General features: G+C 44.2%; 1 protein-coding gene across 1 annotated transcript in view; it reads left to right on the top strand.

Annotated features, from left to right (window-relative positions):
* FRAS1 (Fraser extracellular matrix complex subunit 1) overlaps window positions 1-26,883 on the top strand; it is a gene marked incomplete at its 5' end in the record, with an annotated part of 444,917 nt that overhangs the window by 366,732 nt on the left and 51,302 nt on the right. The window contains 11 exons of the mRNA XM_081100823.1: window positions 301-480; window positions 10,869-10,993; window positions 11,252-11,392; window positions 13,631-13,858; window positions 15,949-16,062; window positions 18,416-18,566; window positions 19,644-19,803; window positions 20,211-20,379; window positions 22,495-22,741; window positions 24,264-24,608; window positions 26,165-26,325. Of these exons, the coding sequence (XP_080956949.1) occupies window positions 301-480; window positions 10,869-10,993; window positions 11,252-11,392; window positions 13,631-13,858; window positions 15,949-16,062; window positions 18,416-18,566; window positions 19,644-19,803; window positions 20,211-20,379; window positions 22,495-22,741; window positions 24,264-24,608; window positions 26,165-26,325 (2,021 nt within the window). The remainder of the gene's footprint in view (window positions 1-300; window positions 481-10,868; window positions 10,994-11,251; window positions 11,393-13,630; window positions 13,859-15,948; window positions 16,063-18,415; window positions 18,567-19,643; window positions 19,804-20,210; window positions 20,380-22,494; window positions 22,742-24,263; window positions 24,609-26,164; window positions 26,326-26,883) is intronic.

Here is a 26,883-nt window from a genome sequence, read left to right as displayed (position 1 = left end):
TGAAGTTAAAGAATCTATACTGTGATTACCTTGAGGCTGAGCCTTTCCTTTAACCAACCAGTAAGGAAATCTGAGATCATGTCCCCACTGCTGTGTGAAGCTCTGGCTCCTTGGGACTGACTCTCTCTCTCTCTCTCTCTCTCTCTCTCTCTCTCTCTCTCTCTCTCTGTCTCTCTCTCTATCTCTATCTCTATCTCTCTCTGAGAGCTATTCTGATCTTACCCCTGGGCACCAGATCCAGAATTGAAGAAAGGAGGCTAAAAATATCCCATTTCAAATCACTATTTCTAATATTTTCAGAAGACAAATACCCACCGGTCATCACCACCAATAAAGGAATGGTCTTAGATGAAAACTCAGTGAAGAAAATCACCACCCTGCAGCTCTCTGCCACTGACCAGGAGAGCGAGCCGGCAGCACTAACCTACAGAATCACCAGACAGCCCCAGCTGGGCCACCTGGAGCATGCAGGGTCACCAGGTAAGCCTGTCGATGCTTCATCAAAGCCAAAGTTGGCATTTAGTCCGTGTTGGGGTGGACTAAAGAATGTATTCACTGCCTCAAAATTCTGCAGTGACTTTTGATTGCCTATTTAATTAAATAGGAATTATCTCAGATTTGAAGACTCTCCATAAAATGTCAGTTTACCCATGACATACCCCTAGAATACATATCCCTAGAATCTATGAGTATTTATTTTCTGCATCACTAATCTTGACCATGAGATACCGCCTTGCATTATATTTAGCAAACTGTAGGTGCTCACTGAAAGTTGAATAAAAATTTGCAATCTTATAAAGCAAACTTGTCTTTATAACTAGATTGTCAGTTTCTTACGGCAAACACTGCACCCTGTTCTTCTTTTAAAGTCTTTGAGCACCTGGCCTGGTGTGGATGCATTGTGCTTAGAATTTTAATTCAGCAAAGAGCAAGTGAGCATGTGTATTGAGCAAGATTCTAGTTTAGCTGCTCCTGGTAAAGAAAAAAAAAGGTAAATAAAATACAATTCTCCCCTTCCAGAGTTTTCTACTGGGTGAGATAAGGAACTTCTTCCCTGCAGATAACCATAACTCAAGGAAGACTATGGCTGGTGCTTAAAGAACTGCATAAACCTGTTGTCATAAGAGTTCAAAAGTGGGAGAGGCTACATGGGGTGATAAGGTGCCTGGCGGTGGCATTTGGAAGACAGAGTTTGGGCAGACAGAAATTGTGCTATTTCCAGAGATGGGGACAGCATGTGGACACATTAAAACAAAATGACTGGGCTAGTTTAGCTAAAGCATATGCTCTGAAAATAGATGGTGCTCATGAGTAAACTGACATTTTATGGAGGGTTTTCAAATCTGAGATAATTCCTATTTAATTAAATAGGCAATAGGAAGTCACTGCAGAATTTTGAGGCAGGAAAAGAAATGAAATTTATCTGGAATCCAACAGGATGAACGAAAGAAGGGAAAAGCAGGCAATGGCCGTGGGTAGGAGATTCACATTTGACCAGGTGGGAGCGAGTGAAGCTTCACCCAGGGAACAGTAGTAGGACCAGGTAAGAGGAGAATCATGTATGAGGTAATACCTGGTACCTACTGAGTATTCACTGGGCCGCAGCTGGCGAAGGAAGGAGAGAAGGAAGGAAGGGATTTCAGGGAGAGAACCGAGGGAATATGCCAGTGGAAGGAAGGTGAAGGACAAGAGACACTTGCCGAATAAACATTCTAAAAGTTGAATTGTCTTTATTTTGTACGTCATACAGGCTAGAGGCAGTTGGGAGGATATTTAGATCCTCATTGCTTTTCTTTGTATTTTAGGCTACAGAGTCTTCACTCAACCAGGGAAATAGCAAAACGGGGGAAGTACTTGCCCTGATGGTGCTGACCATCTAATGCAGGGAACCAGAGAGTAAGCAGTCAAGCAAGAGAATACATCATATATCACTGGTGATGCGTGCTGGGGGAAAAACAAGGGCATCACCAGGATGCACAGGGAGCAAGGGGTGAGGGAGGGCCTTCTAATAAGAAGATGGTATTTGAACAGAGATCCAAAGAAAGTGAGGGTGCCAGCCAAGCTGCAGATAAGGAAAGAGCATCCCAGACAGAGGCATCAGTGAGTGTGAACAGAAAGTCAGGATCTGCTTGGCACATCAGGTTCCAGACGCAGCAAGGAGACCAGTGTGCCTGTGGCAGTGAGTGAGAGCGAGGGTGGTGGGAGATGAGTTACCAGAGCTGGAGGCTGATGCGGCAGACCATGTCGGGGTCCACAGTGATGCTAGAGGAAGGAGTGTCGTGTGTCTGGTGGGAGGGCTTGGGGAGGGGTGGACAGACTGGCCAAAACCCTAATGCAAATTGAAGCAGGTGGCCTACCCTTTGTGGCCTAATTCCCCAGGGAGTATGCAGATCAGCACTTCTAAGACCTTGGCTGCATGAGATATTGGATAACTAATTCATGAGCTAATTGCTTCTGCCAGAATCCTGTCAAGTTGCTGATTGTTTCTCTCCAAAGATGAAAGGGCAGACTCTTGGCTGTTGTGATGGGCAACTGCATGCTCACTACCCGGGGCTTTGAAAGGCCCTGAGCTTCCTGCAAGACACTGCCAGTGCCCAGGGCTGGTAAATCCCAGCCTCGCTCTTCTCTGACCCCAGGCTCTTCTGAGTCCTATGTGAGGCTGCTCCAGATTCGCCTTTTTGGTGTTTACAGTATCACCGTCACTGAGCTTGAATTCTATTTGCAAAGACCACGACAGTATGGCTCAGGGAGCGACCCGTAGGTGAACACACTTCTCCCTCCTCTTGGGAAAGTGCCTTCTCAAAACAGGGGGATGTCGTGCTCTACCTGGGACTCTTCCTTCACCTGCCCTTTTCCTCCAGGTTTGATTTCTTAATCCAGGTAGTCTCCCAAGCTAACCAGTTTTTCTTAATTCACCTGTTTCTGGTAATTCTTAAGTAAACCAGATACTGGATGCAATCCCCTCCCTGCTATTCTTGGGGGCTCACACCATTGCTAATAGGGCAGGACTTCCCTGCCCCTCCCTCATTACAAGTCCCATTTCATCAGCATCCTCTCCTTCCCTGTCTCCCCTAAATGAGAATATTTTCATGCATTTGATTCTTTCTAAATGTCAAAGGTCTCCCTTCAGAGGAAATCTATGTTGCTGACTTACCATCCTCTCTTAAGGCAGCTGACTACAGCTTACAGAGCAGCAGCACCTGCCCTGACCAGGTGACTTAGTTGGTTGGAGCATCACCTCGTACACCAGAAGTTGTGGGTTCAATTCCCGGTCAAGGCACATACCTAGATTGTGGGTCCGATCCCCAGTCAGGGCATGTACAGGAGGCAACCAATCGATGTCTCTCTGTCTTTTATATATATATATATATATATATATATATATATATATATATATATATGTATATATATATATATATATACATATATATATATATATATATATTATTGATTTTTTACAGAGAGGAAGGGAGAGAGATAGAGAGTTAGAAACATCGATGAGAGAGAAACATCGATCAGCTGCCTCCTGCAAATCTCCCGCTGGGGATGTGCCCGCAACCCAGGTACATGCCCTTGACCGGAATCGAACCCGGGACCCTTGAGTCCGCAGGCCGACGCTCTATCCACTGAGCCAAACCAGTTTCGGCATGTGTCTCTCTGTCTTTATCTTTCTCTCTCCCTTTCTCCTACCCCACCCCCCACCTCCTTCTCTAAAATCAGTAAACATGTCCTTGGGTGAGGATTTAAAAATTATTTTTTTAAAAGAGTAGCAGCACCTCACCCCATTTGTCTCAGACGGTGAGCATGTCTCTGCCAGGAGTGGGGGTTGGGCTGGACCTGGTCTTTCTGAGAGGAGCAGAGCATCTTCTAGGCCAGGGTCTGTAGTGCAGGCACTGAGCTATCTTGGGACCCAGGCCTCGTGCAGTGATCACTTGCCACTGGTGTTGCAGACATCCTCCTGATGGCTCGCTGTGAAGTGGACCGACTCTCATGCCGCCTTTCATGACCCGCCCATGGTGAGCGATTGCTCTCTGTAGGTAGACGGGAAAGCTGTGCAGAGCGTCTTTCCTTCCCCTGAGGCGATGTCACGGGCCATCTGCCTCCGCCAACTGTGGAAGACAGACACCAGAACCAGACTCCGAGGATCTGGGAGTCTAGTCCCACAAGTGCTCTGTCAAGGTTGAGGTGGCCACAACCTCACATCAGGGAGACAAAAGATTCTCTTTTTCCTGGTAAATCAGAGAAAGGAATTAAATTATTAGGGCAGAAGCTAGGCCGCTGGAATAAAGAGACTTCAAAATACAGTGCCTGAAGCAAGAAGTTTTCTTTTTCAGAAAAATCGAGAGGCAGATGGCCCAGGTGGCTCAGTGATCCCCAACATGAGGCTCCCATTTCTACTCTAACAACTACTGCAATTGTGTCCTCCCCGCACCAGCGGTAAGGGGGGAAGGCCAGGGAGCCCACCTCCCTCTCCTTCCATGGGTATTACTAGAAGAAAGCATCACTTTTGGTCATAGCCTAGTGGCAAGAACAGTCACACCCAGCTGTGAGGTGGCTGGGAGATGCAGACCCTACCTGGGGATTCAGTTGCTTAGCTAACAGTCAGGAGTTATATTTTTAAATTAGGGGAGGAGTCGTATTCGAATCCAGCGATTACTAGCACAGCACTGGTTCCCACCTTTATGTTTCAGAAGTTGTCGGCATGCAAATGAATAGGTGCAGGTGTGTGTTAGTAGCTGTGATAGCAACAAGACAGAAGACAATAGGAGCCAAAGGACAGCCAGTTCTACTGAGAAAGGGGTGGGGTGAGTCAGGAAAGACTTCCCAGAAGTGATCTTAAGCCAAATTATGCTTTGGTTTTCTCTTAATGTCAGCCTTTCTCAGTATTATGACTCCCAACCAAAATTGTCTTAGTTTGGGTTCTCCATGAAGGCAGGGTGTATGAACCTGCTAGGGCTGCCTGCCATACTCAGTACCACAGACTATGAAGCTTAAACAGAATTTATTGTCTCACAGATCTGGGGGCTGAAAATCCCAGATTACAGTGTCAGTAGCGTTGGTTCCTTCTGAGAGAAGGGTCTTTTTCTGGCCTCTAGATGCCATCTTCATGTTCACATGGTGTTCTCCCTATCTATACTAATAAAAGGGTAATATGTTAATTAGACTGGACATCGTCTGGACGACCTTCTGGACATTCTTCCAGACAAAGCCATGGCAGCAAGGCCAAGGCAGAGGCGGTTAGGGGTAATCAGGCCTGAAGGGGAGAACAGTTAGGGGGATCAGGCCAGCAGGGGAGAGCAGTTAGGGGAATCAGACTGGCAGGGGAGAGCAGTTAGGGGGATCAGGCCGGCAGGCAGATGAGTGGTTAGGAGCCAGCCGGTTTAGGCCTGATCCCCTAGTGTAGCCAGTAGGTTGGTGACTGCAAACAGCTTCTATGGGACTAAACCAGCAGTTGGACATCCCCGAGGGGTCCTGGATTAGAGATGGTGCAGGCTGGGCTGAGGGACGCCCCCCCCCCATGCAAAAATTTTGTGCACCAGGCCTCTAGTCCTATATAATAAAAGCCCAGTGACTGAAACGGCAGAACAACCAGAATGACCAGAGATCAAAATGATCGGGGGTGTGGCAGGCCTGCAAACAGCCCATGACCCCTCACCCAGGCCAGCCTGCCCCCAGCAGGGACCCCCCACCCCAACCCAGGACCCCAACCATGCACCAGGCCTCTATCCTATCTAATAATAGACAAACATGGTAATTGACCATACCTTCACTATGCCTCCCATTGGCTAATTAGCAAGATATGCAAATTAACCCAAGCAAGATGGCAGCCGGCAGCCACGCAGCTGAAGCAAGCAGGAGGCTAGCTTGCTCCAGTGATGGAGGAAGCCAAGGTTCCCCGCCTGCTGCGGCCCAGCTCTGAACTCTGAAGGCAACAAAGTTTCAATTATAGAAGCTAAACAAACCCCAGATACCTGCTTTTGCAAGGCTGTGGCCTCAGAGCTGGAGCGAGCAGGAGCCTGGCTCTCAGCTCCAGTGACAGCAACAAAGTTTCAATTATAGAAGGTAAATAAATCCCAGAATAAAAAAAAGAAAAAAAGGAGAGGCTGGGAGCTTCAGTCACAGGCCAGCCTTAAAGCGGCCCTCAGTCCCTCACCCAGACTGGCCAGGCACCCCAGTGGGGACCCCCACCCTAAAGGGGGTGTGGCCAGCCTGAAAACAGCCATCAGCCTCTTATCCAGGCTGGCCAGGCACCCCAGTGGGGACCCCCACCCTGATCCAGGACACCCTTCAGGGCAAACCAGCCAGCCCCAACCTGTGCACCAGGCCTTTATCCTATATAGTAAAAGGGTAATATGCAAACTGACCCTAACAGCAGAAAGACTAGGAATGACTGGTCACTATGACACACACTGACCACCAGGGGGCAGACGCTCAATGCAGGAGCTGCCCTCTGGTGGTCAGTGCGCTCCCACATGGGGGAGCTCTGCTCAGCCACAAGCCAGGCTGATGGCTGCCAGTACAGAGGTTGTGGTGGGAGCCCCTCCTGCCTCCTCAGCAGCTCTAAGGATGTCCGACTACAGCTTAGGTCTGCTCCTTGCTGGCAAGTGGACATCCCCTGAGGGCTGCCAGGCTGCCAGAGGGATGTCTGATTGCCAGCTTAGGCCAAATCCCCCAGTGAGCAGACCTAAGCTAGCAGGTGGTCATCCCCCAAGGGGTCCCAGACTGCGAGAGGGCACCCCACACACAGAGGGCGACCAGCAGCGGGGATGGGGCTGGCGAGCAGGTGGGAACAGTCGACCTCTCGGTCCCTTCCCCCAGCCATCAGGTACCGATCACCCGATGGCAAGGGGAAACCAGGGTGGTTGGCAGCAGGGGGTGGGGCCGGCTGCAGGCAGCCAGGGAAGATGGCCCTGATCACAGGCCAGGCCTAGGGACCGTACCCATGCACGAATTTCGTGCACCAGGCCTCTAGTATGTGTATATCCAAAGTTTCCCCTTTTATATGGACAATGGTCATATTGGATTACATCCCACCCTAGTGACCTCAATACTTCTGTAATGATCCTGTTTCCAAGTAATGTCACACCTGAGGCACTGAGGGTTAGGACTTCAACATATGAGTTGGTGGCGGGGGGGTGGAAAGGGGCAGCACAATTTAGCCCATAACTGGGGGCTTTGAAGAAAAGCTGAGAGTCTCCCATGGCATGAGCCTGCGGTGGTTCAGCACTGGTTCCGACATAGCACTGTTCCCATGCACAGGGCCATCCCGACCATGCTGAAAGCAAGAGGCCAAGGCAATCGCCTAACCTCCACTTAAGAAGGCACTTTCTTCTGAGATGCTTTTTTCCCACACCACTCTAATGTGCTGGCCTTTTGAGGGAATTGGAAAAGCTGACAGGGTTAATGTGGGTCCCCGTCCTACTGCCAGAGACATAGTGTAGCCAGTAGGTTGGTGACTGCAAATACCTTCCATGGGATTAAAAGCTTGCAACCTTTCAAAAGGTAAGTACCTGCTGTGACAGCCAACAGGGAGAACATGTTACTGGAAACACCATCTTGGTGGTGAGCAAGTAGCTGAAGTTTTCCAATGCCCAATTAGCAAAAAGTTTTCCAATGCCCCCAATTAGGCTAAAATTGGGGATGGGGGGAAGGTACAGAGAGATTGAAAATTCTGTGCTCAATGGGTAAGGCCTCAGATATTGATTATAGTGGATGAGCTAAATTCATTCACCACAAATGTTTTGAGTACCTACTGTGTGCGAGGCACTATTCTAGTTGCACATTGGTGAGGAAATCACCAAAATGCTTGTCCCTTTGAAGCTTGCATTCTAGGTGCAGCTTATTACCCTCTGGCACTTAATCATTGGTATCATTTAAATAATAATATTAAGTACCCCATCAAAATCAATATTTCAGATAAAAAAAGGTTATGGCCAATCAAGTATAAGAAACAGTTCAATTCAGCAATATTACAATGGTGATATTTTAGTGGTAGATATATGAGTGATTCTTGTGATTCCATACTATGAGTGATTTCTGTGATCCTTTACTACTTTTCTGTGCTTTTTACATTTTCTTTAATAGCCATGTATTACTTTTATATTGAAAACAATTAAAGGATAAGGGTGATATCCAAGAGGCTCCTTGTCTAGTCTGAAAAGTCTAGATGAGTTTTATAAAAACATACTCCTAGCAGGCATAAACTTTGGAGTTAGACAACCCTGATCTCCAGTTCCAGCTCTGTCCCCCTATTAGATGTGTGACCTGGGATAGGCCACATTGCTACTCTAATTGGGTCACAGTGTCTGATCTATCAAAACGAGGTAACATGCCAACTTTGACCTCCCAGAGTTGTTAAAGGATAAAATCTAAAATATATAAGCAAGCCTGCAATAGTATTCTGCACAGTAGGTGTTCAGCATTTTCTGGATAGAAGTGGGAAAGGCCCACTAAGATGAAGCCCAGAGCCCTCATGCACTGCTGTGGGAATGGCAAGTGGTACTGCCTTCTTTGGAAAATAGTTTCTCAGTTTTCTACAAAGTTAAGCATGACCCAAGACATATTCCAGCCATTTTACTCTTAGAGATTTGCCCAGAAACAATGAAAACTTAGGTCGGTACAAAGACTTGTACACAAATGACCGTAGCAGCTTTATCTATAATAGCCACAAACTGGAACTAACCTAAATGTTCACCATCACGTGAATGCGTAAACAAACGATGGCATATCCACACAATAGAATAGTACCTAGCCATAAAAAGAATGAACTGTTAACACGTGGTACAATATGGATGAATTGAAAAATGATTATAACAAGTGAAAGATACTATGCATAAAATAGTACATACTGTATGAATCTATTTATTTTTAAAAATCAGAAAAAATGCCAACTAATCTAGAACAGGGGTCCTCAAACTACGGCCCGTGGGTCAATGCAAATACAAATATTGTATTTGTTCCCATTTTGTTTTTTTACTTCAAAATAAGATATGTGCAGTGTGCATAGGAATTTGTTCATAGTTTTTTTTTAAACTATAGTCCGGCCCTCCAATGGTCTGAGGGACAGTGAACTGACCCCCTGTTTAAAAAGTTTGAGGACCATTGATCTAGAATGACAGCAGGCAATTTATTGATTGCTTTGGGATAGGGTAGGGGATGGGAAGAGTGGAAGAATTATTAAGTGTCAGCTGGAAACTTTGGGGGTGATGGATATGTTCACTATTTTGATTGAGGTGATGGTTTTATGGATGTGCCAAAGCTTATGAAATTGTACATTTTAAATGTGTGCTATTTATTATATGTCCATTTCCTCTCAAAAATGTTTTAAAAATCAATCCCAGTGCTTCCTTCCCAAGAGGAAGGAAAATTCTATCACCTTCCTCAGTCAGTCCTAGGTTCTCATAAAGAGAAGAGTGAATTAGGTGACCAGTAGATTGTGAGAATCCAGACAAGCATTTCCCCGTGAGCTATGAGGAGGGAGTCACCGCAGGGGAAGAGATTTAAATTTCTCAGCGCAACCAGTCTGAAGTTATTAAATTTTTAAAGAATGGTATGGATTTCTGTCCAGACTACAAGACAGAGCTATAAGACAGGGACTACATTTTTTTGCCTGTCAAGAGCTCATGTAGCAAGCACAGAAATATAAAACGCCTCATCAAAAAATTAATGCCCCAGTATCAGGAGGCTATTGTATCTGGGCAACAAATTTCAGATGATAAAGAGAGATGCAAATGTAAACCATGCAGGTTTATTAATTTTTTAGGATGGCAGTGATACTTGCATCACAGTCAAAGTACAATTTCTGAGTGTGTGTGTGAGTGTTTGTGTTTGTTTTTTTTACAGGAAAGCTACAGTGGTTTTGCCAGGATTTACAATGACAAATAATAAATTTTAGGCAGCAGCAAATGATTTGCAGGACCAAACAGAAGGATTAAATTAAATGAATTAATACCCCAACACTCACATCAGGCAATTGGTACTGAGGGTGTAAAAGATGTGATTTTGTTTCAGTCTTGGCTGGGACCAGGAAGTAAGTCCCAGAGCCCTAACATGGAAGCAAGAATTCTACGCTAATTGTTGTTTGACATTTAAAAACAGAGAGATATTATTCACTTGTGGGATACTTTGGCATTAATTATTCAAAATCACTTTAGATTTTTGTACTTTCAAAATGACTCTAAAAAATTTAATATGTTTTCTATCATGCTATTAAAGGATAATAGTTTTCTAGGTCGTTTTAGAGTTGATATAGAATGATTGCCCAAAGCCCAGAGTCATGCAGTAAGTCTACTGTCAGCCCGGCTGACATGGTATATGAGAAGCTAGAATCACAGACCTGGAAAGGGACCTTGAAGAATTTCCAATGAAACTGTGGAGGCTGGGAAGCCCCACCAATCACAGAAACAAGGCTATGGTTTAGCCAAGCCCTATTAGTCCAATGTTCCCATTGCACAATATTAAAAATTAGGATAGGTTTTTCAGAAAAGGCTATGAGACTATGGGGGAATATAAAACTTAAGAGAGAAGAATTTAGAGAATAAGGCACTGTCTCTACCTTTCACAGATTTGACCTGTATGCATAAGCCCCAAGAGAAAGGAGAGTAACATTTATTGAGCACCTGCTGTTGACTTGGCACAGAGTAGAAGCCTGGATAATTACGTTAACATGTGCTCCCACAGAACATATGCTGCTGTAGAAAAAAAAGTAGGCAAACAACTCTAACACCAGGTCTCAGGGAGAAGCACATAAATGCTAGGGGACAAATGCCAAGGACTCTATCTGGTGAGCATATGACGTTTCCCCAGCCTCAGAAGTATGGCGAGCATTTTTACATCCTTTCTCTGTTTCTCTTCTCCCCTTTTCCCAGGTATCCTGATCACTTCTTTTACTCAGGCTGACCTGGCTTCACGAAACGTTCAGTATGTCCACTCTAGTGAGTCTGAGAACCATTCAGATGCCTTCAGCTTCACGCTCTCAGATGGAGTCCATGAGGTATGTGAGGAACTGGATTCCCTTAGCATCTGCAGGGCAGCTGGTGCTGTCTGAGCTTCACTTCCCTCTGCTCTCAGCCAAGATCAGGCGGCTTCTGACAGCCCCCGGGGGTCTTGTCCAAGAGAATTCATTTTTGGGTTCCTGGTCAGTCCATCATGTGAGGGATGGTGTGAAGGAGAAAGTAGAGGGCACTTACCTTCTACTTGGGTGGGGTTGGGGCCCTGTGTCTCTCTGGTCTTCACACGTCTGCCATTCTAGGTGACCCAGATGTTCCACATCACCATTCACCCTGTGGATGACTCGCTGCCCGTTGTACAGAATGTGGGGATGCGGGTGCAGGAGGGCGTGAGGAAGACCATCACGGAATTTGAGCTCAAGGCCGTGGATGCAGATACAGAGGTAAGAACATGCCCCTGAGTTCTCTGGCTGAATGAGAAGCTGATCTGCTGAGTCCAGTGGTTGCTTTGTGACTGAGCATCTCAAGGTGAGGGCAGGGGGGTGAGGTTAGAACAAGTATCCTTGAAGGACTAAAAACCTGAAGAGACTGCAGCCCTCTGAAAAAGAGGAAGTGAATACATTTGCATCAAACTGCTTTTAAACCCTTTCTGAAACCCTAAGTAGGTTCACTCTCTCCCCTGATTACATGCAACAATCTTTTTAACATGCTGAATTTTTATCATGATTTATAGAAAATTATTCCTTATTAGCATGAACAAGGATTTATGGCACCTATATATCTTTCCCTCTTTTCTTTTTAATTTTCTTTATTGTTGAAAGTATTATAGATGTCCCATTTTGCCCCCCATTGACCCCCTCCACCCTGCTCCTGCCCCCTCCCAGGCCTTCACTGCACTATTGTCTATGTCCATGGGTTATGCATATCCTATATAATAAAAAGCTACTATGCAAATTGACCGAACGGGGGAATGGCTGGTCGCTATGATGTGCACTGACCACCAGGGGGCAGACACACAACACAAGAGCTGTCCCCTGGTGGTGGGTGTGCTCCCACAGCAGAAGCACTGCTCAGCCAGAAGCCCTGAGCCGGGCTCATGGGTGGCGATCGCAGTGGAAGTGGCGGGAGCCTCTCCTGCCTCTGTGGCAGTGCTAAGGATGTCCAACTGTCAGCTTAGGACCGCTCCCTGTGGGAGCTAAATTGGGTCTAAGCGGTCAGTCAGACATCCCCAAGTCATCCCGGACTGTGTTGAGGGAACCCCCTGAGTGCATGAATTTCATGCACCGCGTCTCTAGTATGCATATAAGTTCTTTGGTTAATCTCTTCCCACCCCTCCTCCACCAACCCCACTTCCCTCTGAGAATCATGTCTGTTGCATTGATCACATGATTTCACTTATATGTAGAATCTAATGAACTAAAGAAACTGACAAAATAGATCTTCCCCTTTTTTTAATTTTCTTCATTCAGACTCTCTGGATGACAATTAATTATTACAATTTAGGCATCCTCAGAGAACTAGGCTTTATACAGTAAAACAGAGCCTGTAGAGACAGAACTCTCACTCTCATGATGCTTTCAGATAAAAGCATGTAACCTTCTGGCACAATTTAGCTCCCATAAGAGTACCACAGCAATTATTAATTAGTTCTATGTGCACCCTACCCTCTGCCAGCGCTCATTCATTCATCTGTTCACTCTTTCAGCAAATACTCATTACGTACCTGTGCCGGCTCTGCTCTAGACCTGAAGGACAGAGCCGTGAACAAAACACATAAAGTTCTAGCCTTAGGGAGTTTTCAACCTTTGTTGAGGAAGACAGACAATAAAGAAAGAACATGTAATACCATGTCAGATATTGTAAGTGCTATGAATAAAACTAAAGCAAGCTGAAGAAGATAGAGATTGTGCTATGTTAGACAGAGTGGGCAGGAAAGGCTTCTCTGAGGAGCAGAGATATGAAGCAGAAGAGCAAGCTATGCAGTCATCTGGGAGCCTCAGTCCCTGGGCAGAAGAACCAGAGTGCAAAGGCCCTGGGGTCAAGTGTGCTTAGAACTTTTGAGTTACAACAAGAGGCCAAGAGGTGGGAACCTAAACAAGCAGGAGAGGGGGAGAGCGGGCCCAGAGAGGAGTCCTGGGACCAGGTCACAACGGGCCTGGTTGGTCCAGGCCAGGCCTTTTCATTTTATTCTACGTTGGTGGGAAATTTTTGGAAAGTCTTGAGCAGGGTGTTCTACCTCTTTATTTTTGCTTCTATGTATCGCCTTAGAAGCAGTTACTAGAAATGGGAAATAAACTTCTGTTCTGATGCATATGGAATTCTGGATGTAAGAGTTTTGGAAAGTGGGGGGAAGTGGATGGAAAAGAAATGAATAATTTTTAAAGGTCTAGTTCCTATCATCCTGGGAGAGGTTAAAGATTCAGGTGGGGTTTTTTTACCCCCCCAAAGGACAAATATAAATGCCTTAGTCTTACAACTGAAGGCATCAGAATATAAATTCAATTATAGTAACTAATATAATTTACCTCCTTAGCTTTATTTTTGATAACCATAAAAAATGCAGTTCTTATTTTATAAATGTCTCTAGGTTTGACTACACTTGACCACCTGTTGGCCATCACTGGCACATCTGGTTTCTCTTAAGAAGTCCCTTCTCCTCTTGCTTTTTGCCTCCTCCACAGGCTGAGTCTGTCACGTTCACCATTGTGCAGCCCCCACGTCATGGCAGCATCGAGCGAACCACCAATGGGCAGCATTTCCAGTTCGTCTCCACCTTCACCATGGAGGACATCTACCAGAACCGAGTCAGCTACAGCCACGATGGCAGCAACTCCCTCAAAGACTGGTTCACCTTCACTGTTGCTGATGGGACGAACCCCTTCTTTATTATTGAGGAAGGAGGGAAAGAGGTGAGGAGAAGCAACGGAGAGGGAGGCATAGCAGAACATGCCAGAGGTTGTCCACAACATGGCATTTCAAGGCCAAGGGTAGCCTTGTTTTAGTTCTTGTTCTGTCACTTATCAGTTGGCCTTCAGCAAATTACTTAGCTCCTCTAAGCCTCCTCTTGTCATCTGCAAAATGGATACAATAATAATCATCAGCTTCAATTAGACGAGGTTTCAAAGAGATAATCGATAGTATGTAGTTAACACTGTTAGCAAATTATGAGCACTTTCAATAGAAGTTGATAGTTATTGTTATTATTCTGTTATTATTTCTCCTTTCCTGTCATTTTTCTTTCATCTGTTTTTTTTTTACTAATTTCATATGGTTCTAGATTGTCTTGCTCTCTTATATGTCCCCTCAGTCAGCTAAAGTTTCTTAGTCTCATGAAGAATAGCAATGGCTAAAAGTGCAGTTTCTTCATCCAAAAGACACTAATTTAAATTCTAGCTCTGTCACCGACTGGCTGAGTGACTTTGCACGTCATTTAACCTTTCTAAGCCTCAGCTTCCCTATCTATAAAATGGGGATGATACCACCTTCGTGATGTATGTAAAGCACTTAGCCCAGTGCCGTACACAGGAACATCCAATCAACTGTGGCTGTCATCATCATCTGTCATCATTTTAGGATCAGCAAGTGAAACAGGTAAAGACTTTTGTCTTGAGGCCATGCAGCCATTCAGCTTTATTTCTTTGAGAGAATTGTTCCCTTCTGCTATCCAGGCATCTGGAAGAAACGTTAAGACAGCCCCTGCACTACCTTTCCTGCTATTTTTACTCATTCCTTCTTAGCCTGGTGTCCTGCAGTCCCACACCCTCTGCTGGGAATAACTGCAACCCAGGTAAAAGGTAGGCATGGGCTCCTACATCACAGGCGTCTGTCTCTGACTCTGCAGAAGCAGTTTGAGTGAGCTATATCGTCACACCCTACCATCCTTCAAGGATTACAGCAGGGTCAGCTCCGTCCTGCACAGTCCCTTTCAGACTTTGGTGACGAATGGGGATGGTTCCTTTGTGGAAGAAAGGTCTTCCTGCACCCTTTAGAGACCAGCAGCCTGTGAGAAGGTCGTTCTCAGAGGGTCGAAGAGTCAGGATTCTCCTGCCACTGCGGGGGTCTGCGACGCATCACCCACCTGGGAGCTCATCGCTTTTATTCTCCCTCCTGCATTGCAGCTGCTCCCAGTTAGTGCGACCTTCAGGAGAGAAAAAAGATTTCAGAATAAATCAGCAAGAGGGCTACCTCTCCAGTAAGCATAAAAGGTCGCTGCAGGTCTCCAGAGGGACCCTGTTATTTTACAAATGGAAATTGCTTACAAGGAGGGGGGTAGAAGGTTGGAAAGCCAGCATCTGCTGCCCTGCGTGGCAGCCACCTTTTCCCCTGGAACAGGGAGGTGCCGCCTAAGTGTTGTGTGGATCAGTCTAAGGGAGATTGAAATTATAAACCAAAGTTTCTCTTCATTATGCCCACAAATATTTTATTCTTTTTTTATTTAAATTCTTTCTTGTTTAAAGTATTACATAAGTCTCCCTTTCCCCCCATTGACACAAATATTTTATTCTTAATTTCTTCTTCCTTTTTCCCCATATGGATAGCTCACTGAAAAAAAGGGGGGAGGGGGCGAAAAATCTCTTCCCAGGAAACCTCTTTCTACATCTGGCAGAGTTCCACCTGGAGACTTTGACATTAACATTTTAATGATGGCTTTCTTCTGCCTCTCAGGAAAGATTTAACAAGAGTTATTGAAAGGAAAATGTTTTGCTTATTGTTTCACCTCAGGGTAACGTTGAACTTACTACATGCAGAGGTGTGTAAACGTCAGCTTCCATGGCAGGTGAAGCCCCCGCCTGTGCCCCTGGTTTCTCGCTTTCCTTTGTGTAGTGCCCTTTAGCAGGCAGTATTCTCTCTAAGTCTCCGGCCAAGGGGTGACAAGTGGTGGAAACCGGCTTAGCTCCCTCTCTGAAGTGCCAACTGATTTCAGGGTTCCAGACCTGATAGTTCAGATGTCTGTGAATGATGAGTTTTTTTGGCTCCCCCCCCCCCGCCCCCGCCCCAGATTATCACAGCAGCGCCTCAGCAGTTCCGAGTAGACATCCTCCCAGTGGATGACAGCACTCCGAGAATTGTCACAAACCTGGGGCTCCAGTGGCTGGAGCGTATGGATGGCAAGGTAAGGCCCCTCCATCGGCCAGTTCCACACTAACCAGCTTGGACAGTAGCCTTGAACATGATGATAGATTATGACTAAGAACTCTAGCTCAAGTCATGTTTATTCCTCCCTAAGTAAGCTGATATTCCTGAGATTGGAGAGCTTCATGGGTTTGATTCAGATTGTATATAGTTTAACATGTTCTTATACAATGGCTCCCAAAATATAGTAGCTCAAACAAAATAGCAGGTATTTGCCCCCTCACATCCAGGGTGCAAGTCCAGGGCTCTGCATGATCATTCAGAGGCACAGCTTCCTTCTCTCTTGCCATTCTGCCATTACTGGCTTGTAGCCGTTGACTGGAGTTACCCTAATCTCTTCAGTTAGTCATCAGTATTTTAGTCCATGGGAAGAGGAAAATAGAGAAGTAGAGAGCAAGGAATATATAGATATTTTAATCCTCACCTGAAGATATTTTTCCCATTGCTTTTCAGAGAGAGTGGGAGGAAGGAAAAGAGGGAGGAAGTGAAGGGAGAGAGAGAGAGAGAGAGAGAGAGAGAGAGAGAGAGAGAGAGAGAGAGAGAGAGAGAGGCGATGTGAGAGAGACACATTGACTGTTTGCCTCCTGCATGTGCCCCAATGGGTGGGGAGTGAACCAGAAACTTAGGTATGTGCCCTTGACCAGGAATCAAACCCAATACCCTTCAGTGTGCAGGGTGATCCTCTAACCACTTAGCAACACTACCCATGGCAAGGGCAAGGGATATCTTTTAAGCAAGTGGTACAGAAATTAAACACATCTCTTGCACTCATATTATTTTGGCAAGAAATGGGTTACATGGGCTCATCTGTTGCCTGGAGGCTGGGAGATAGAGTGTCTAGCTGATTAGTCAGGTGCCCAGCTAAAAGTTTGTTAACTAGAAGAAGGGAAAGATAGATTTGGGGACATATCTGGAATATGCCATTAATGGGAAGGAGGTATTTTTGTGGGTGAATGTCCTCAGAGGAATACTTTAGAAATTTCATTCTCCTTCTCCTAAAGCCCAATTTGGTCATTTTAAGATATGCCATAACCATGTCTAGCATTAAATTCCTGTCTCCACCCAAACACACACAGTTCTTGAGTTGAGTTTGAGAACTGGTTTCTTTCTTTTGCCTGTGGTTTTCCCTCTAAGACGTAGATTTTCTCTTCCCTATGGAGCTGATTAGTTGGTTGTATAGGCATCCCTCAGAGATATTGTGGGCTCAGTTCCAGACCATTGCAATAAAGTGGGTATCTCAGTAAAGAGAGTCATAACCTTTTTTGTTGGTGGAGGGTCTTGCCTTCAGTTTCTGAAACACACAGCACCTGTGAAGCACAATAAAACTAGGTATGCTTTTATATGTAGGTGTTATGCTATAGCTTTCCACCAAACTTATCAGAATTTTGAAAATATATCAAACAAAATTAGTATCAATTCTTTTGCCCTATTTCATTTTTTCTTTTCCATATTCAGAACCACCTCACTCTCTTCTAAACTCTCTGCAATTCTACTTCCCACCCCTACCCTACTGCAGGGACTCTTGTCAGAGTCACCAATGGCCTCTATTTTGTCAAGTCCAAAGGTCACTTACATGTCCTTACTTTCCTAGAGTTAAAAACATTTAATACTATTGACCACCCCTTTTTTCTCTCAAACCTTTGCTCTCATTAAATATTTTTTGAGTGAGTTAAGGCCCGGCCGGCATGGCTCAGTGGTTGAGCATTGACCTAGGAACCAGGAGGTCCTGGTTCGATTCCCGGTCAGGGCACATGCCCGGTCGGGTTGCGGGCTTATAGGAGCATGCTGGAGGCAGCCGATCAATGATTCTCTCTAAATATTTTTTGAGTGAGTTAAAATATAAGCAGTATATTTGGACAAAATTAGGGTATCATATATATCTTACTCACTTGCAAGCATTGCATTTGACTCCTGTATTTTCAGGAGTGGTCGTCTTTCCTGTGTTGTATCATTCTTTCAAAGTCCCAACCTTCTTTAAAGGCCAAGCTCAAATTCCACCATCTCAAATCTCTTCTGCCCCAGTTCAGCTGGAATTATCTCTCCCATTCCCAAAAAAGTGCATAGCACTCTTTTTTTTTTTTTTTAATTTCCTGATATAGCTCTTGCCAAAGCTACATTGCTTATCAGCCTTTCTTTCCCAATAAAGTGTGAACACATCAAGGGCAGAGGCCGGCTGGGTTTTATCCATAGAGCCTCTTCAATACTGACAGAGTTTTCTGTGCAGTAAATGCACTCAGTCAGTCATTGTTGAGCTGAATTAAATCTGAGTCACTGGGTCTTGTTCTTGCTTTATTCCCACAACAGGAGTTAAATTTAATGGGTTTCTATTCCAGGCAACCAACTTGATCACCAAGAAAGAACTGCTGACCCTGGACCCGGACACGGAAGACCTGCAACTTGTCTATGAGATCGCTACGGGCCCCAGGCATGGCCACGTGGAGAACAGGCTGCAGCCTGGCCGAGCTGCCATGACCTTCACACAGGGTGGGGCCTCGGGGAACTGGGAAATGGGAGGAATCTGTTCTATGACCACTCTCACCCCTAAGTAACCTACATACAAACATACAGATCTTTTAATGTCTAACCATCCAACTTTGGAATTTTATGTCTCTGACTTTTTTCCTGTTACTCTGAATTATGCCCCCTCTCCCTCTCCCCCCCAAAAAAAATTCACCTTTACCATGCTTCCTCAGCTCCCAAATTGCTTTAGGTTTTGGCCAGGTTTTCTGGAAGGGATCATGTCAATGCTCGGTTTTCTTTAAAAAGAAACCACAAAAACAGCCCCCGGGCTTTATGAGAGATCCGTGATCCTGTGTGGTTTGTCCTCTAAGGGTTATGGATATTTTTTAAAGTCTTCAGCAAAGAAATTAAAATCAATGTGGGCAGATTCCTTAACAGAAATGTTTTCCTGCTTTGAATCATATCAAGCAGACCATTTTGTATTTTAGTTTCCCAGACGCCCCTTGGGGTCTTCTAGAATCTAGCTGACTTCTGAGGAAGGGCTTCATTGGGAGCAGTTACGAGAAACTGCCTGTAATGACTCATGTGCCGTATTTCCTTTTGCTCTCTGTCCTCAGTCATCTGTGCTCTCCTAGCCCATGTTACCCGTGCCTTGTGTGGGGGCTGTTTTAATCCAACCTTAGCTCTTCTTAGGAACACATGCCTTCCAAGGAACCTTATTAGAAGGGAGTGGTGTGGATATGAGCATATGCACACAGAGGATGGGGTCAAAGACTTTTCTCTGTCAGCTCTCAGATCTGCCGCTAACATTCCATAGACCTTTATGGAAGTGTCTTTTTGCCAAGGCCTGCAAGTTCTCATTTACAACACCATAGTGTATTTCCTGTACATAAATATAGCGTTTTGTCACATGGAGCTACAGGATCGTATTTTTGCATCTGGAGGAAGCAGTAATTTCTAAGACTATTACCCCTTTTTGTTCTCCGGAACACATGTTCTGTCCAGGACCCATTAGAAGAATAGACTGAGTGTGTCAGTGTGCACAGCTATGAGGCTGTTTTTGTAACCCCGGGCTAACGCACTGTGTCTTTTTTCTCACAGAGGATGTGAACTTGGGGTTGATTCGTTACGTATTGCATGAGGAGAAGATCCATGAGATGATGGATAGTTTTCAGTTTCTGGTGAAAGACAGTAAACCCAACGTGGTCAGAGACAATGTCTTCCACATCCAGTGGTCCCTCATCAGCTTTAAACATACTAGGTACAAGCGTCATTGTATCTTCATTCTTGAGAAAGGAGTCAGGCAAGCAGAGGATTCTGGGCAAAGCACTCTGTGGGCCAGCTGTAGTCATCTGATAAGGGGGTGGTGATAACAATAATAAAAATAATAATTGTACCAAGTATTTCTTGAATACTGTATGTATCAGGCACTGAACTAAGCACTTGACCTACATCACCTTAATACTTTGAATTTATGAGATGAATACTGTTGTTGCCCCTGCAACAACAAAGCAGTAGAGACAGAAAGAGGGTTACTTGCCCAAAGTCGCCTAGCTACTCAGCAGTAAAACCAGGATATAAGTAACCAGAAGACACTGGCATTGAACTAGCAGATTCTTCACAACCCAGGGGTAGAATTTCAGAGACGACTATTTTGTGTGTTTGTAGCTACAATGTCAGTGAGAAGGCGGGGTCTGTCAGCGTCACAGTGCAGAGGACTGGGAACCTGAACCAATACGCCATAGTCCTGTGTCACACAGAACAAGGCACCGCCAGCTCCAGCTCCAGGGCCAGCTCCCAGCCTGGGCAGCAGGACTATGTGGAGTATGCTGCTCAGGTAAGTGGGTGAGGGGGCCTCTGATTCCTGAACTGCCTGCAAGGACTGTGACGAGGTTGTAGACTATTGTGGCACATTCCAATTTTCTTTTATTCCCCCTTCCTTTCCATTGGCAGCTTTCCTCAGTAATTTTCCTATCTTCAATTCTCACAGTACTTTGTTCTTCATTTGCTGCCTAAATTCCATTGACATTCTAACTGCCGAAGCTTAAGTTATGTGTAGCTTCTCAGTCTACATTTTGCTTCATGACCAAAAAAAAAGTCTCCAAGGCATAATGTTCTACACTCAGCCTTCAGAATTCTAACCTTTTCTCTCTATCTTCTTTACCTGAAGGGAGGGAGTGTGGGGAGACCAGTTGGGAGGCTTTTGGATGGGCTGGGTGAGAGATGATGGGAGCTTAAGCTGCAGTTATAAAGTGAAGGGGGGAGAAGTGGGTGGATTCAACTGATGAGGAAGCCATCAACTGAGAGGACTAAGCAGTGGATTAGATAGTGGGGCAGAAGGGAAAGTGGATGATGATGCCCCTTGCTGGGAGGGGACACATAGAGGAGCAGGCTTGGTGAGGGGGTGATCTTGACTTTGCTTTGAACATGGTGAGTGTGAGTTGCCTTAGAGCCATCAGTGGACAGCTATATACATAGATAGGGAGTACGGAGAGGAGTTCTGGGTAGGGAGATAAATTTGTCATCTCTATATAGAGCAGTGGTGGTAATCAGTGTCAGGGTGGAGTGAGAGAAAGAAAAAGGGGAGAATGAAAGCAAAAGAGAAAGGAGGGGACTTAAATAGTAAGCTCCTTAATGGCAGAATGCCCTGTTTTTGTCATCTTTTATGTATGGCACAATGCCTGGCACTTATTAGGTATTGATTAAATGTTTTTTCAAAGTAACTTCATTATTCTTATATCAACATAAAGTAACAGGAACCATAAAGAGGAGTGGGCTCTCTTTGAGTCATGTCAACAGAACTAAGCTAAGGCCGCTTATGTCAAATTTAAATGAGGAACTAGAAGAGTCTTAACAAAATGATAAAAAGAGCTATATATGCCTATTTTTCAGGGAAAAGTAAAAGGAAGTGTGTTCTAGATCTTAAATAGAGATTTGTGGAGTGTTCCATTTAGTTGGGAGTGCTTTGAAATGTGGAGTTTAGTAAAAATTGATTAGCTGATTAGATAGTAATGGTAATTTACTTTTGATGAAAATTATGTGTTTTCAGAGGTTTATGACTATTTTTACACATGTTTCCTTTGTTTCTGTTTACACAAAGTATATTCCAAGCCCATTTCCTACCCTTTCAATTTCAAACAGATCCAGAGCCCTGATTCCATTTGAAGGTTTTATCGTCCTCTTTTATTTGGGGGTAAAGTAAAACCACCATATATCCCTGTAAGTTTACAATTAAGTGCATATATAATAACTTATCTCCTTTGTACCAGGCTAAATGTGCTCACATTATAGGTTTCATTTGCAAAGGATTTAGTCAAATATAAAGCTAAAATTCAGTCTGGTTTTTCCTCAATGTAACTTTTTCTGTATTCAAACTTCATTATACAGTAAGCTGAGATTCTATGTCAGTTTTAATTGTACAATAATATGATAATGGTAATAGGATAATATCTTGCATTTGTTCAATGTTTTAAAATAAACTGAAGTATGTAAAACTTCAAAGCCTGACCCAGCTTGAAACTAAAAAAAAAAACAAAAACAAACCAAAAAAACAGAACTTCAGCCTAGAACTTCACATTCCAAGTTCAAAGATCTTTCCAGTTAAACTTGCCACAAATAGAAGTGCGACTAAGTAATCAAATGACTCTTGCTCAAGTGAGTTAATAAAACAGGATATGAACAGTTACCTACATGTTTTAATACAGTCACTAAATGGGAGGGGATCTCTTCACCCTCCGTGTCCCTATACAGTAAACCAGTCCAGTTGTAGATGAAGAACGGGAAGAGGTAGCCTTGCGTTCCAGGTGATACAGCAGGAAGTTGGGGCTAGAAGAACCAGCTGCTTCATTCAGTGCTTGCCGGACTTGGGCCCTCTTTGCCCATGGCCTTCTGGGGGAGCAGAGCAGGGGAAGCTGAGGCACAGCTTAACTCCTTGTTGTTTCCTTTGTGACAGGTGCAGTTTGATGAGCGAGAGGACACCAAATCCTGCACCATTGTCATCAACGATGATGACGTGTTTGAGAAGATGGAGAGTTTCACCGTGGAGCTCAGCATGCCAGCATACGCCCTACTAGGGGAGTTCACCCAGGCGAAGGTCATTATCAATGACACTGAGGATGAACCCACATTAGAGTTTGATAAGAAGACCTACCGGGTCAACGAGAGCGCTGGTTTTCTATTTGCACCTATTGAAAGAAAAGGTCTGTTGGCGCCGAAAGTGACAAGGAGCTTTGTAATAGCTAACGTTTATTGAGTCCCATTTACGTGCCAAGTGCTCATGTACCATATTAACTCAGATGTGCAAGTACTTTACATGTATTAACTCATTTAAACCCCCAGCACAGCCCTGATAAAGATCCTACCCAGTGAGTTCTATCAGAAGGCTTCTCTTGGTAGCTCAGGCTGTTAGCACACCCACTGATTCTTTAATGGGACTAAAACACTTTATATTTGGCCTTGCAAATATTCATGTACTCGGGATTCTTAATCAATCACCCAATCCATAAAATGTTTAGTAGCCTTGGTCAAGGAGGGAAGTTACAGTTTGTAAAAACTGATTTCCCATCTTAGTTCTTGAAAGATATGTGTTTAAAGATTTCCTTCCATGAGAGTCACATATAGAGCTCTGATGAGAAGTAAACTGTGTGTAAAAACTAAAGGTCAGTTCTTGAGGGGCTAAAAATCAAACCAAAGATCATATGGATTTATTATTGTGCAACATTGAGACTTTAAAACACATGGGAATTAAATCTTCATTCAAAGCCACACAGCAACTATAAGTAATGATGTCAGGTTTTTTTCTTTGTTTGTTTGTTTGTTTTTGTTTTGTGTGTTATTTTTTAATATATTTTTATTGATTTCAGAGAGGAAGGGAAAGGGAGAGGGAGAGGGAGAGGGAGATAGAAACATCAGTGATGAGAGAATCATTGATTGGCTGCCTCCTGCATACCCCCACCAGGGATCAAGGCAACCTAGTCATATGCCCTTGACTGGAATCGAACCCAGGACCCAATAGTCTATAGGCTGATGCTCTATTCACTGAGCCAAACTGACTGGGGCTAATGTCAGTTTTTTATTGAATGTGCTGGCTGGGTGTTAGTGTAACAAACACTGTAAATATTGCAAACCCTTGGAGGTGCCACTTGGAAAACAAGCAAGTCCCACCGATTGCTCTGGACCAGCAAGTGGGCCCAGAATAGGCCGTCACTCAGGGCAGTGGCAGCATTAATAAGTAAAGGCATTTGTACAGAAAGGAGGGTTTTATTTTGTTTTGTCTTTATTTTTTTAAAACAAGCTTGTGTTTCCCTGGGAGTTAAAGTACAGAAGTTTATTCAGAAAGGCAGTGAACTGTGCCCATAGCTCTACCTTCAGGACACAATTACTTTGCTACTTAAAGTACCAAATATGTCTCTTATCTTTCCACCCACTGCGGTCTTAGATGGTGGGCAGTGAGTCTTGTGAATTAACAGAGCACAAAATTCACAGACTAGGAAATCCATTTTAAGTTGTTTGGTGAAGTATCTGGGGTATATTAAATCCTCAAGTGGTTTATTTCATAAGCTCAAAAGAGACTGCAATGCAGGAAGGTTTCATGCCAGAGCGTGAACACGAATAGTGGTGGAATATGTCAGAGGGAACCAAGCTCACTAATTTATCAGAGATTTTAGAATTTGAGAAGCACTCATTCAAATGCTTTGGTTTTCTTGCCATTTTGTATTTCAGGGGATGCAAGCAGCATTGTGTCTGTGATTTGCTACACCATCCCTAACTCAGCTATGGGAAGTAGCCTCTACGCTCTAGAATCGGGCTCTGATTTTAAATCTAGAGGGAGGTCTGCTGACAGTCGTGTGATATTCGGGCCTGGTGTCACCATGTCCACCTGTGACATCATGCTCATTGATGACAGCGAATATGAAGAGGAAGAAGTGTTTGAGATTGCCCTGGCAGGTGCTTCTGACAATGCCCGCATCGGAAGGGTGTCATCGGCCAAGGTGCTCATCAATGGTCCCAATGATGCCTCCACTGTGTCTCTGGGCAACACAGCTTTCACTGTCAGTGAGGATGCAGGTAACAGAGAGCATCTCTGGGGTTTCATCACCCATATCTTGACCTCTTTCTTGAATGATTTCCTCTCAGGTTTGAGAGTATCCTTAGACAATTAAGGATATAATTGAGGATAATGCCATTCCTCAGTGACATCACTGTTGGTCCGACACATTATATAATGCTAGGTATTACAACCAAGAATGGGACGTAGAAAAGAATCACTTTTCTTTCTCTGATTAGTGATGGAAGGGAGGGATCTGGCTTACAGTCATTGGTTGACCTCTGTGGTCGAGAGGAAAGGCATGGTGCTAAGCTTTTTGGCTTGCAAAGGAGGGGAATGAGATCTATTGAGAATAGAGGTAAGTGATTTCGTATACTTCTCGCTGCTAAAACAAATACATTCTAAAATGTCAGTGTCTTCACAAGTGGAACTTTCTCATTCATATTACTACAGCCCAAAGCAGTCAGTGGGCAGATTTTTCTACCCAGGCTCTTCCCCTCTCCTGGCTGCACAGGGGTCCTCCGCATGCTGCTGGCAAACATACTACCAGAGGGGTAGCAGCTGTGAGAAGTATCTACTGATGGGAGCCACTTGACCAAGGTCTTTCACCTCTTTGAAGGTGATATTCTGAGGGACAGTGGGAACTGATCTTCTTGAGTACTTACGGAATGCCAGGTACCGAGCAACATGCATTTCATGCATTCTCACTTAATCTTCTCTAGAGAAGATGACATTATAGAGGAGAGCAAATGGAGACTCAGAGAGATTAAATAAATCATCAAATATCAAGCAGTTAATATGCCAGAGCTGGATTTAGAACCCAGACCTTTCTATAATGCCACTTCCTTTGCCATACACCAAATGCTCAGTCATGACTAATGTCATTTCACAACTGACTAGAAAAATGTGACTGATGGGTTTTCATGTAGCTTTGCTCTCACCTTGATTGTGAAAACAGCTAAAAATCTACATGTATATCATTAGGACCCTATGAAGTATGATGTCACAATGGACCAGAAAATGAGTTTCATTCCTAAGATAAGCAATAAGCACATATGGTTTAAGTAATGATGTGTGCACCACTCAGATAAAATGGGGAAATCAAACCAGTTAGGAACATTTAATTAGGAACATTCAGCTTCAGGCCCCATAGAGTCCCATAGCTGGTTCTTCCCTTAATTGACTATTTTCTAGCTCATCCCTGAGGCGCTCGTCTGAATTTCTTCTCCCTGTATAGGCTTGAAATGTTTTCCAATGGATCCTTCCCCCTACAGTTCATTGTTCTTCTGTGAACAGTCTCCTTTATGAAGGCATGAAATCATTTTCCCCTAAGGGCTACTTTCCAGCACAACCTGCATGAGACCCTCCTCTAGGTCTGCTCTTAATCTCAGTGTTGGCAAAAAGAAGGAGTGTGATACCTCAGCCTTCCTCAGAGGGAGCACCAAGCGTCGCTGAGGTTAGAGTAGACAGGCCAGCAGGATAAAACTGCTGCTGCTGAGAAAGAGAACATTTTGGGAAAGTACCATTGATTTTCTGGGTCAAAGTTGACCTTGGGAATCTATGAATCTCATTTCAGGAGCAGTGAAGATCCCAGTTATCCGCCATGGGACTGACCTTTCAACCTTCACATCTGTCTGGTGTGCTACGCGTCCCTCAGACCCAGCTTCTGCCACTCCAGGAGTTGACTATGTTCCCAGCTCTAGGAAGGTGGAATTCGGACCAGGTATCACTGAGCAGGTGAGCATACAGCCGTGAAAGGCTGGATGAGTCTGTTAATGTGGTATTTAGTCTGCTCTCCAAACTCTCTGGAGGACACTAAACTCCACTTGCAATATTACTATCTTCCCTTTCTTCAAAAACACAAACATACAATCAAGAGAACAAACTTAGAGGGATCGTCTATAAAACTCTCCAAGTGATGTTTTCACCATCTTACATCCAGCACCACGATTTAGGATAGAAACCACATTCGTTTGATCTAAATATCTAGAAACAAAACACCTAAGGGTGTGTAATAAAAAGAGTGTAATTTTATGGATAAAAAGAAACTTCTTTTAAGACCACCAAAGAAAGACAAGTTGTTGCCTGTGTCCTAATTTCCCAAAATAAACGGGTATTATGTGTTTGGCATTCTGTAAGGTTTACTTGAATTTTTCTTTTTTTTAAATTAAAAGTCATTTTTTTAAATTGAGATGTAATTAACATATAACACTCTATTAGTTTCAGGTGTACAATGTAATGATTCAATGTTTATATATATTGAAGACAATCACCACAGTAAATCTAGTTAACATC

Source organism: Myotis nattereri (assembly GCF_964212035.1).
Source record: "Myotis nattereri genome assembly, chromosome: 1".
In the NCBI taxonomy this organism is placed as follows: domain Eukaryota; kingdom Metazoa; phylum Chordata; class Mammalia; order Chiroptera; family Vespertilionidae; genus Myotis; species Myotis nattereri.
This window is presented reverse-complemented; position numbering and strand designations above follow the sequence as displayed.